Genomic DNA, 12,825 nt, shown 5'->3' with positions numbered 1-12,825 from the left:
ATCTGTCTTTAATCATGTTAATGTTGCATTTTCTCCTGCATTTCCATTCTGATTCTTCTTGTATTTCTTCCTTGGTATTTCATGCACTAGGACAGAAGTGAATTAATTAATGTAATGCAGCTCACATTGATGGATCAGACTCAGAGTCTCTGAGATTTTTTGAAACACACACACACACACTGAAACACAAACACACACTGAAACACAAACACACACTGAAACACAAACACACACTGAAACACACACACACACACAGATTTTAAAACATTCAGAATTGCAAAAAATCTGATAATTTCGTTTATTCCTAAGACAAAGTAAGATAAGACCCCACAATGGTTTAGAAATAAATGGGAGCAGCACAAGTCAATAAAGCTATATTTGTGTAAAAGGTTAAATAAATACATGTACTATGAGTACCAAAAAAATACAAAAAAACAAGGCAAACAAAATTTGGGACTTGGAAATCCAGCACTTGCACACACTCTCTCTCTCTCTCTCTCTCTCTCTCTCTCTCTCTCTCTCTCTCTCTCTCTCGCTCTTTCTTGTTTGGAGTGGATGGGGAAGGGGAGGAGGGGAATGAGAAGGGCCAGGCTAATATGGGATTGCAAAGTATGTTTGTACTTATTCTACAAACACATACAAAAAAAATAAACAGGACATCTCAAAAATGTAAGTGACAAGAGAAACAGAAATATACATCTATCACAATTTCCAATTCATACAGTCAAACACATCTTGCAAACTCTTTCTTTCTTTATTTGGTGTTTATAGTCGTCAACCATTCAAGGTTATATCGCGAAGGGGAAAGGGGGGAGATGGGATAGAGCCACTTGTCAATTGTTTCTTGTTCACAAAAGCACTAATCAAAAATTTGCTCCAGGGGCTTGCAACGTAGTACAATTACCTTACTGGGAGAATGCAAGTTTCCAGTACAAAGGACTTAACATTTCTTACATACTGCTTGACTAAAATCTTTACAAAAATTGACTATATAATTATTCTATACAAGAAACACTTAACAAGGGTAAAAGGAGAAACAGAATCCGTTAAGGTCGCCTCTTACGACATGCTGGGGAGCATCGGGTAAATTCTTCCCCCTAACCCGCGGGGGGATCTTGCAAATGAATGCAAAACACTTCACATGCACAGTATTAGGATGAATCAACAACAAAAAAGGAATGACCAAAATTACAGCTAACCTAATGTAAAGCTCCTGAGCACCCACAATAATATATAGATAGCAAAGCTGCAGTTGCCATGCCATCAAGACTATTGGTAAAAACGTCAACAACCACAACCAGTAAATATAGTTACATTGTGAGCAACTGTCGTTGACATATATAGTATATGTATAGTTATGGTAGATTCTGTCTATCACTATCAGGAGCTTAAAGATACCGTCATAACTTTGGTGTAAATGCTTTTGTAAATAACTGCAGATCTGGGTGGCCGAGTGGTAACGCACTTGCGCTCGGAAGCGAGAGGTTGCGTGTTCAGGCCTGGGTCAGGCCGCAATTTTCTCCCCCCTTTCCTAACCTAGGTGGTGGGTTCAAGTGCTAGTCTTTCGGATGAGACGAAAAACCGAGGTCCCTTCGTGTACACTACATTGGGGTGTGCACGTTAAAGATCCCACGATTGACAAAAGGGTCTTTCCTGGCAAAATTGTATAGGCATAGATAAAAATGTCCATCAAATACCCGTGGGACTTGGAATAAAGTAAAAAAATTCCATCTCACACGGCATGAAGTCTCAGGAAACATGAATACACGCATGCAGAAAAAAAAGAAAAAAAAAATATGGGTAGCGCCGTATGTATGGCAGCTCGTTTTCCCCGGGGAGAAAGCAGCCCGAATTTCCATGAGGGTAACCTCACTGGACTGTAAATCTTATCCAATCCAATCCAATCTGTCCTGAGGCTGTTGGGTGGGACAAGAACCATCCTCTCACTTGGACACATACCAACAAATCAACAACCTGACAGCTTTCTGTGCAAAGTGGACATTTTTTGCTGAATTTATCTTGCAGATTTACATAGGCGTCATTAATAAACAAGAGGCGAGGCCATCAAGGCTCACGTAAGAAATCGACAAACAGTAACACAAACTCAATCACTCCGTCACACATACACACACACGCACACGCACGCACACACACACACAGAAAGAGCATTGGTGAAACTGTGCAAGAAAGCGAGACACTAGATCTAGATCTGTCTGTCTGCATGTAGCCTACTTACAGGGACACGACTGCCAACTAGTCTCGGCCCGCTCAAAATAATAATGACCGAGACTTTCAGTACTTCCTTCGCGTGACGTCTAACCCTCTTACGTCATAATGTGACGTCAATGTAATGTGACGTCTTCAAATGTTAGAGTTTCTACCACAGACATACACACGCACATACGCACGCACAGACAGACAAAGTTACGATCGCATAGGCTACACTTACGTGAGCCAAAAAGACCAAACAATAAGCTTGCTGTACTCATGTGTTTGACGAAGACGAAACCAAAAACAAAGCTTTTTTTATTTGCAGTGAGTTTGGTCTTTTTATTTCTGGCTCTCTAGCCCAGTCACCATTGTTCTGCTTAGGTGTCATTAGCAACATTAATTTGGCAAATTATCCCTACTCAGCACAGAAAGCCGTCTGTTTGCTGATTTTTGGCAGGAAAATACTTCCCATATAAAAGCCAGGTATGTGATGGTATACAGTGGAACCCCCCTTTTAAGACCTCCAAAAATCTGAGAAAATCAGGTCTTAAAAAGGAGGGAGTCTTAACCCTTATGCTGGTTGTCGTGACATATGTCGCGCTACTGGCTCAGTCTGTTTGGTCAGTTCTGATTACCTCCCATGGATGCAAAAACCTATATGACTGTTTTTCTTTATTTTTCTCTCTGTAAATTCACCAGTGGCTATGTAACATGTGTTACGGAATTGCACCAGTGTAAGGGTTATAATGGGGGTAAATTTACAGAGGTTATGAACAGAAAGTCTGAGAAACCAAGGTCTTAAAAGGGAGGGGGTCTTAAATTGGGGGGGTCTTAAAAGGGGGTTTCCACTGTACGCTTGATTGTTTACATGAGAGGAAGATTCGTAACTACAACAGAGGGTCAAAACTCAAAGTAGCCATCACACATTTTTTTCTTTCTTCATATTTTGAATTTTTGTGTGTGGAAAAACTCTACATACGTCATTGATCTTGCTCAAGATTAGACGCATGGTAAGGCCAAAAAAAAAATAGGTGTGGTTACGGTAACATAGCCAAAAACAAGAAGAGCAAACGCTCGATCGAGTCACTTTCGCAGTTCTGAATATTATATGAGGCATCAGATGGACAGGAAGAAATTGCTATTCACAACACAATACAGATGTAAATAATTTGATGTAAAGAATAATCCTATAAAGTTTGAATCAAATCCGATGAATAGTTTCAGAGATATGATATTTCAATTTTTTTCCTTCAAGACATACCTGTGACCTTGAAAAAGGTCAAAGGTCACCAAAGCAGACGTCAAAGTGTAGAGGTCACTGGGAGTCACGTTCACATAAAATTTGAGCCCGGTCACTTTTATAGTTTCCGAGAAAAGCCCAACGTTAAGTTGTGTGTTGCCGAACAGAAAAGGCTAGTTATCTCCCTTGTTTTTCTGATAACGTTCGTAAAAGGCTACAGATGTAAATACTTTGATGTAAAGAATAATCCTACAAAGTTTCAATCACATCCGATGAACTTTGTCAAAGATATAAAATGTCTAATTTTTCCTTTGACGCTGACCTGTGACCTTGAAAAAGGTCAAAGGTCAACGAAACCATCGTTAAAGTGTAGAGGTCATTGGAGGTCACGACTAAACAAAATATGAGCCGGATCGCTTTGATAGTTTCCGAGAAAAGTCCAACGTTAAGGTGGTGTCTACGGACGGCCGGCCGGCCGGCCGGACAGACTAACACTGACCGATTACATAGAGTCACTTTTTCTCAAGTGACTCAAAAATAGGGTAGGTAGGTAGGCAATCACTTTTTTTTTTAAAACTTTTTTTTCTAATGTGTACAAATTAAACCTACTTGACAGGGAAATAAGTGTGCGACACGGGCGCTTTCGCTTTCATTGCGTTTTTTGCACTCGGTTTTTTTGTTTTTTTTTGTTTTGACAAATGTAATAAAAAGTTATAGTATCGGCCCCTAAAAATAGGGTAGGTCGGGTTACCGTAACCACGCCTATTTTTTTTTTAGGCCTAACAAGGAATGCTGTACTGTGATGAAAAGCCAGAAAACATATCTAGACAGGTACCAACCTCAAAGTGTTCTTACTGTGTAGTCCAAAGTATCATCTGTTGAAGGTTAAAAATAACATTATTATTATTATTATTGTGATCATTTTTATGCGCCTAATCTAGATATAGCCCTAGGCGCTTACATATTAATTTCTGCCGTTTGAAATGGAATTTTTTACAGACAGACAGACAAACAGACATTTTTTTACACACAATATATAACGCATTCACATCGGCCAGTAAAGCTCAGTAGCCTATTAGGCGAGCATTCACCTTTCACGGCCTTTATTCCAAGTCAAACGGGTATTTGGTGGACATTTTTATCTATGCCTATACAATTTTGCCAGGAAAGACCCTTTTGTCAATCGTGGGATCTTTAACGTGCACACCCCAATGTAGGGATCTTTAACGTGCACACCCCAATCAAGATCTTTACTGAAATATATACACCCTATATTATATATTCTGTTTAAACAAGTAAACATTCGTTTACATTTTGAACATGAACGCCTTGTCATGAATGCATGTCAGATTTAAACTGGGTTAAAACGCATTCATAAATCAAATAAATGTATCCACAAAGAAGTGTGCAATTTATACATCAAGGAAGAATGTGAAAAACCCTGCATATTTTGTTTAAGTCAGTCTTTGAATGCATTTGTTAAATGTCATGAAAAAATATGAAAATATTAACGCTGTTTAAGTCTGCATTTGCATATATGTACAATAAAAGGCGAGTAAATAATGAAAATAGAAACTTGCATTAGTAAATCACAAACCCTGGTCAGAATTAGTGCACACACATGGTTATAATAGTTTCATTTGCAATATTTGAGACAATGACCATGTGAAGGTGACTTTTTCATGTCGAATGTTACAAATGACATTACCAGTATACAGTGGATCCCTCTTTTTAAGACCCCTAGTTTAAGACTTTCTTTCTTTCTTTCTTTCTTTATTTGGTGTTTAACGTCGTTTTCAACCACGAAGGTTATATCGCGACGAGGGAAAGGGGGGAGATGGGATAGGGGAAAGGGGGGAGATGGGATAGAGCCACTTGTTAATTGTTTCTTGTTCACAAAAGCACTAATCAAACAATTGCTCCAGGGGCTTGCAACGTAGTACAATATATGACCTTACTGGGAGAATGCAAGTTTCCAGTACAAAGGACTAAACATTTCTTACATACTGCTTGACTAAAATCTTTACAAACATTGACTATATTCTATACAAGAAACATTTAACAAGGGTAAAAGGAGAAACAGAACCGTTAGTCGCCTCTTACGACATGCTGGGTAGCATCGGGTAAATTCTTTCTCGTCCCAACCAATATGGGACTCCCCCTAACCCGTGGGGGGTTTTAAGACCCCTAGTTTAAGACTTCCCCCTTTAAAGACTAGCTTGATTTGTCAGACCTTGCAAGTCTTTTTCCCCATTTTTGCATCTATTTTAAACTTTGAACATCATCAAACAAGAAAGTAGAGATTACATATTGTACTGCATCCAAATTGTTTATTACAAGTCATTAGTCACCAACATGTGATTCATAAAAGTATGTGTTAGCAAAAGTTCTGTAAAACAACATATAAAATTACAATAATCTAGGATCGGGCAGCACCACTTATAATATATTATTGTAACAGACTAGTGTTTTGTTTGATAGCCCGTTCTTAACCCCCCAAAAAGAAACCATGCCGGCTGCATTCTATTAACCTTCGCTGGTGGTCGTGGGTCCGTGTGGACCCAGAAGGGTGTTTAATTGCAAATATCTTTTAAACTAGTTGGAATTTTTTAATGAGCTTTTAAGAATGGCTCAGGCACCTAAAAACTCTTATGTCCTAACATTTCAGCGAGAAGTAATAAAAAAAAAAAGTGTCAAATTTAGACTACAAACATTGTGGGGCCATGCGGACCCATGTTTCTCAAAGAAGGAAAAGCGTGCATCTTTGAGAAGCATGGGTCCGCACGGCCCCACGATGTCTTCCGTGTGTAGTCGATAACCCGGACTGGCGAAGGTTAACACTTTGTACCCCACCTATGTTCACCAAGGGTTTTTTAGCCAAGACCAGCAGGTCACTCAGAATTGTAGTAACTGTGTAGTAATGGTGTATCTACACGCTGGAATGCAGGCGTTAGATCGACGTTACATGAAGTTACTGAAGCTAACAGTCTGAGCGGATATATCCGTACCTGGGAGACAATGAGTTAACTGTGTGTTTAGGAATGGCAGGAAAAATTCAACAGCTAATAATGTTTGGGAGAAAAGAACAGTAAATCAAAAGAGAGGAGCTAGGGTAAATAAAAACGGGTCAACATTTTAAACAACCAACAAGACTGTTTTTAGTTATGTCAAACGATAAAAATATGACAATTGGACCACATTTGATTCAACATCAGAAAACTGTTGTCAAGTTTCAATTCTAGCTTCTGGTGATTACAAAAGAACACAATCATTTAAAATGTAAAATAAGGTTTGAACAGAGAATTTCTTTCATTCATTCATTGATATCACAGATATAAAGCATTGTCAAATTAGGTTTGGTCAGTTGTATATAAATTATAGTATGATGAGTAACTGATTTATATAATATTATTATGTACCGTATTTGACGGATTACAAGACGCACCGTTTTATAAGCCGCACCCCCGACTTTTAACAAAAAAATTGGGACGAGCCACGTATAGCCTGCGTCACTATATTAGCCGCCGTAAAAAAAAATATAATCAGATCGTGTCAATCAATCAAAACAACCAGGCAAACGAAAGTACGGTATTTGGCGAAATCGGCTCCGAGAATAAACAAGCGAAACAAAGAAGAAAAGTGAAAAAGTTTGAAGAAAAATATCACATACACAATTTGTAACCAACACACACATGTAGTCCCGCCCGGAATAAGCTTTTTTTGGATGATTTACGACTTTTGCGCACATTTCGAGCAGACAAAAACACAACATGGCGGCTCTCGCTCCTCCAACTATCGCGAGACACAAAAAAACGAAATCTCGCGCGCGCGAGATCCTGATACATCCTGTGTTTCTCTGTACGCTATCTTGTCACGACGACTTGTTGACAAACGAAGATTCGCGAAAGAAAGAGAAAAGCGCCGAGTCTTGAGTAGAGAGCTAATAAAGTACCGGTAATCGCTAATCGAGCGAAATGAAAATCCGCGGCGACTTCCATTAGGTGAATGCTATTCAAGTTTAGGTAACGTTTTAGCCGCATCTTTTTATAAGCCGCAATGGGATTTTTGGGGAAAAAAAGTTGCGGCTTGTAGTCCGTCAAATACGGTAATATTAAAAACATTGTTTATAGAAATTGGACTGGGTAAGAAATAAAAAAGCTCACTTAATTCTCCCTCCCCAAGCCACATGAAGTTGAGAAACTTCCATAATTTTAAGACATCAAAATTGGGCTATTTAATGAGTTTCAAATCAACAGAAAAACCTTGCATGTGTATTTTGGTTACTCCAGGGTTCAATTGATGTTTTGATATAAAAAAAAAAAAAAGAACTGTAGGTTATTGGAACGTTTATTCAAATTATTGTTAACAAAACAAAACACTAACATGATTAAATGTAAGTTGTAACATTTTGTTTTGTTAACAATAAACATTCCATTCACCAACAATTTTTATAAAAATGTATGAATAAAATTAAAAAAGGTTTCAAGAATTTTTTTATCTTGGCTCACAAATGTATACATTTTAACAAGGTGACATTGTATAGACTTCAGGATGATTTAGAAAACATACACAGTACCGTTTGTCTTTGTTCAGTTGTATATACAGCCGGATAACTTTAATTCCCTCACGTTTTTTTCTTTCTGGTTCAAATGCAACCTAAATGTAATTGTTGCCTGAAGGCCAAGCGATCACACATTAAGCGAAAAAAATCCAAACTGTCCACAAATGAGACCAGTACCTCCACCGTCAGTCAAAAATCAGGCATCCTTAGGTAAAGGAGTGTTACAATTACCATGATATATGTTAATTTTCCCATCACATGCAAAATATTTATCAAAGACGTCATCATAGCCTTTATCCCTCCACCATTGACAAAGTTGGCGGTTCCACGTACACGGCAAAACATAAAACAGATCTTCGTGATCGAGCGAAATGAGCGAGTAGAAATCTTGGTCCCCCAGATGACCTTTGTAGGAATACTTCTCCGCAAGCTCCTTCACAACATCGGAATCAAGCAAACTGTTGTAGCGCTGCGATCTCCGCATCTTATCCAGATCCATAAGGAGAACTCCGCTGTTGAGTCCAGGAAGACCGTCTGGTGGTGGACCTCCTGCTCTGGTCCCAGGGTGGGACTGACGGTACAGGGACAAAATGTGACGGTACACTGGCTGCATTTCATGAGCTAATCCCATCACACTGGTGTCGGAGAAGCGATCGAATAAGTCGTGGAGATGCTTGATGTCAGCCTTAAACTTGAGGTCAGCGTCGAGCATGATGAGACGCGAGAGAGTAGGGGGAGCCAGGCGGTGCATGGCGGTGGAGAGAAAGAAGAGGGTGTGGCTGAAGTAGGACCCCGGCTTGTAGCTGAAGTGTTGCTGCATGGTGTTGATCACCGCCTTCATCTCCTCCCCCAGTGCTTCCACGTCCACAAATTGGAGCTGTCAACACACATACAAACAAAATAATATATTTTCAATATAATATATTGTGCAAGGGCGGGAATAGGTATCCATTTGCTTAGATCTTGTAAACTACGTCATTAGAATGTGAAGCGTCATTGTCATTGAGTAATGTGCCATTGACGTAATTTTTTCTTGGACATTTCATTGTGTTGATATTTGCTTTAGTTTAAGAATCAAAACGAAAGTACAGTAGAAACAAAACGAAAGTACAAGATTCTAACTTATTAAGTAAATAAATAATGTGTTTTAGTAACCAGATGTTGTACTGGTTGCTGTGCAACCCATGCGATTTCGTAACCTAGCTATCATTGTCTGCGTGCATTACACGCCCCTGAGGATGGTCTTTGACCAAAAATTTGGGCAGCCAACTTTAAATGGTTTTTGTCAGGTCAATTTTAGGGGTGACCTTGTTTGACAGGCTGTCACGGGATGCCTATACAAAGTACCGTCAATCGGACAAATGATATGTACAGCTGACATAATTACCTTTTCGAGCATATAAAGTTCAACTAAAATTATTTGCGTTTTAATGCTTTTCTTAGCGTGCGAAAATTGTTGCAATAATTTTTTGGCCAACTTTATATACGACTTGTGTCTGTCTGTGTGTGTGTCTGTGTGTGTGTGTGTCTTCTCGATGGATCTGTTTCAAATTTGGTGTCCATATTCAGATACATCATACACCCCGGACACAATCTGGTCGATGAGATATTTCAACACATGCTCTCAGCGCGCAGCGCTGAAGCGATTTTGGTTTTTTTTCTGGATCTACTACCAGTAACTCTTCCTTATCTTCTCCAGTGTTTTCAGCGTTTATCTCCCTTCTTTCGTATGGCTTCGAGAAGCAGCTTCGGATATTCCCGTTCTTTTAATATTTTTAGAAGGTCACCGTAGTGTCCAGAACGCTTTCCATGCAGCCGTAAGTTGTCCTCACTGTAAAAGTGCAAAGGTCGAATCAATTTTTAGCCACGCGAAAAATACACTGTCATCTATCTCTATATATTTATACATATATAGATATATACATACGGCTTCTGTGTGTGTGTGTGTGTGTTTGTGTGTGTGTGTGGAAAACACCTGTGGATTCTAGAGTTCTGTTTGTAATGTGGTCTGGTTGCTTTGCTGTGTCGGTATGTGGCATGCACTTTTATAAATGACCTCCCAGTCACACCGCGTGCGGTAGTTTTCTGCTCTGACTCGCGCTCTTCATTACAAGCTCTGCATCGAAACACATCAAATCGGGCAGAGCTACAAAGAGAAATCCTCTTTATATGTCACCAGTTAATCTCATCCGGCACATCCGTATCATTTCTCTGGGTCCCCTCTCACGTAGGGGTCCGGGGAAATGAACTGGCGGATGTCGCTGCCAAAGAAGCGGCAGAATCTAGCCCAGCTAACACTAACATCGGCTACTCAGTAACCGAGTTCTACAGTAAAATCCGTAAACTCATTCGAAGTCAGTACGTAACATCTCTGTCCTATCAACCCATTGATATGAACGATCTACACCCCGATCTCCCAACAAACCTCCTCACTATCTTCAGACGCCTCCGTGCCGGCGGCTGCCGCTTCCATATCTTTAACAAGTCCTGCCATTGTGGAGAACCCTATTCATTTCAACACATTTTCGCTCCATGCGCTACAAATAGAATTACCTTTAAAACCTTATATGACCATATGCAGCTCCATGGTCTGAGTCCCCAGGATTATCTGCGCAGTAGCAGTTCTCTAGGCTGGTCACACAGCTTGCTGCTGTGCCGACTGGTCAGGGACTCGGACATGGGGCTGTGGGTATAACTAAGCCCAGATTATCACATCAGCGTGTTTCAGTTTGAGGTCGAGTGGCTCCCGCCATCCCTCCTGATTCCAGCGACTACCTTCTAGACAACATATCCTCACCCAAGGCCCACTAGTCGCCAAACTGTACATATTGTTTTTATTACCACGGCCTTCGTGGCTTACATCTTAATCCTTTTATTTGTAAAAAGTTTTGAGATTTATTGTTCGTGTTCCTCTTACTTGCTCATCTATTTGGTTTTATTGGTGATCCTGAAAGGTTCCACTTTTTAACTCGATTTGAAATAAAAAAAAATAATATTACAAGCCCGTTATTCAAGATATAGAATACAGACTTATAATTCTTACCAAGAAACATCTTCAACTACTTTTCATTTTAACAAATTCCACAGAGAATTATCAACTCAACCCCACCCCCTGCCCTCCTCTCCTTATTTTTTGTTTCTTTCTTTCCTCTTTTTGAAAGCGGACAAACACTCAAGTCCTTAATGGCTCAAAACCGTAGGACTTTTAATATTAATTTTAACGGTGTCGGTATGTTCTGACCTTCCTCTGAGGAGCCATAACAGTTTTAAAAGGGCTTAGAGATAAGCTCTAATTTCTCAATCCTGTTTGAGTGGACTTCGCCTCCAAAGGTGATTGTGGTGTTTCGGCACTCGGTTACATTCGGCGTCGTCGACAATGATGGAACACGACATGATATGATCAGGAATGGCATTATGGCCTCTGAATCATTTTCCTGCTGTTCCCATTCCACGAATCTGGGTGGGACCTAAGCTTGGCGGGTCCATGGTTCGGACCCGGCGAAGCCGGCGTACGGTGCGCCACTCAAGCCGGGTATTCGGCTCTACTTCTTCCCGGCGAAGCCGGCTACCGGCGAAGCAGGTATTCATCTAGTATATATATAGAAGACGTAATAAAGTACACTTGCTGAAACAAACCTGTATATTTTTTTGTGTACCAGGTTCCACAATCTTCTCCGCAATGTCGTGACTTTCTTTGTCTCCCACAACAAAAAGCACAATTTGAGCAGACGACAAGTCTGACATGGACGAAACACAAGTATGAAACTTCGCCTGCAAGCTCGGGTTCGACTTAGCATTGGCGAATGGAATCATCACATAAACAGCATTGCTCCTCTGTTTTTCTGTAAAATTCCACAATCTGCTTAACTCGCTTTGTGAAAGTCCGGACGGTTTCCCTTTCGTGTTGTTACCCGCTTGAGCTTTTCCATCGCCATTCGGAACTGCGCTCCATTGAAAGCTCTGAATTTTCTCATCCACTGAACTCCCCACGGAAGGAGCGTCGTCTCCGCCTCCAAATACTTTGTTGAAAATATAAATTAGAACAGCTGCAAGCAAGCAAATCTTGAAGAATGTTTTTGCCGGAGACAGAAACTGAGGTTTCACTCTGACCGTCGCCATGTTGGCGTATGTCAGTATGAGTGCCCTCCCCTGCGTTGTGCCCTTTGAGAATGCAACGCCCACTTCAGTGAACCATTTGAAGACTCTTCAGAAATGTGACACAGTAAGAGCTTACAGGTCCCAAACAGAGTTGTATAAAGATCCAAGTCTTCGCTGCCAGTGGTGATTCAAATCACTTTGTAAATTATGCCAAAGCGCCGATTTTCATTGTCACACAATATCAAAACTGAGTTACACTGACTGACTTTTAAAACTGATTCTATTATATAGGCCTACACTATGAATAGTAGTCGTAGTGGTGAACATGTTTAACTTAAAATGCAGCTGGAACGAAAAATCACAATGATTGATCACAAAATATTGATCATATGCATTATATCTCTGTTAAAAAAAAACAAGTCGCGTAAGGCGAAAATACAATATTTAGTCAAGTAGCTGTCGAACTCACAGAATGAAACTGAACGCAATGCAACGCAGCAAGACCGTATACTCGTGGTCCACCGCTCGCGGCATAGGCAGTGAAATTGACAAGAAGAGCGGGGTAGTGGTTACGCTATGCTGCATAGCACGCTTTTCTGTACCTCTCTTCGTTTTAACTTTCTGAGCGTGTTTTTAATCCAAACATATCATATCTATATATTTTTGGAATCAGGAACCGACAAGGAATAAGATGAAAGTGTTTTTAAATTGATTT

General features: G+C 40.1%; 1 protein-coding gene across 1 annotated transcript; it reads right to left on the bottom strand.

Moving 5' to 3' along the window:
* Positions 1–281: 281 nt before the first annotated feature.
* On the bottom strand, positions 282–12,132 carry LOC138978192 (xyloside xylosyltransferase 1-like). The gene is made up of 2 exons (XM_070350857.1): positions 11,649–12,132; positions 282–8,889 (listed from the first exon to the last, which is right to left on the bottom strand). Exons 1-2 carry the CDS (start codon positions 12,129–12,131, stop codon positions 8,209–8,211), a joined length of 1,164 nt encoding a protein of 387 aa, XP_070206958.1. The 5' UTR covers position 12,132; the 3' UTR covers positions 282–8,208.
* Between the last annotated feature and the right edge of the window lie 693 nt (positions 12,133–12,825).

The sequence above is a fragment of the Littorina saxatilis genome, linkage group LG10, assembly GCF_037325665.1.
Source record: "Littorina saxatilis isolate snail1 linkage group LG10, US_GU_Lsax_2.0, whole genome shotgun sequence".
Lineage (NCBI taxonomy): Eukaryota > Metazoa > Mollusca > Gastropoda > Littorinimorpha > Littorinidae > Littorina > Littorina saxatilis.
This window is presented reverse-complemented; position numbering and strand designations above follow the sequence as displayed.

Excerpts from the sequence above, each read along its gene's own strand:
- LOC138978192 (XM_070350857.1), bottom strand. The coding sequence starts at position 12,131 with ATGGCGACGGTCAGAGTGAAACCTCAGTTTCTGTCTCCGGCAAAAACA. Across the intron at positions 8,890-11,648 it reads GTACACAAAAAAATATACAG|CTCCAATTTGTGGACGTGGA; the intron begins GTTTGTTTCAGC and ends GTGTGTTGACAG.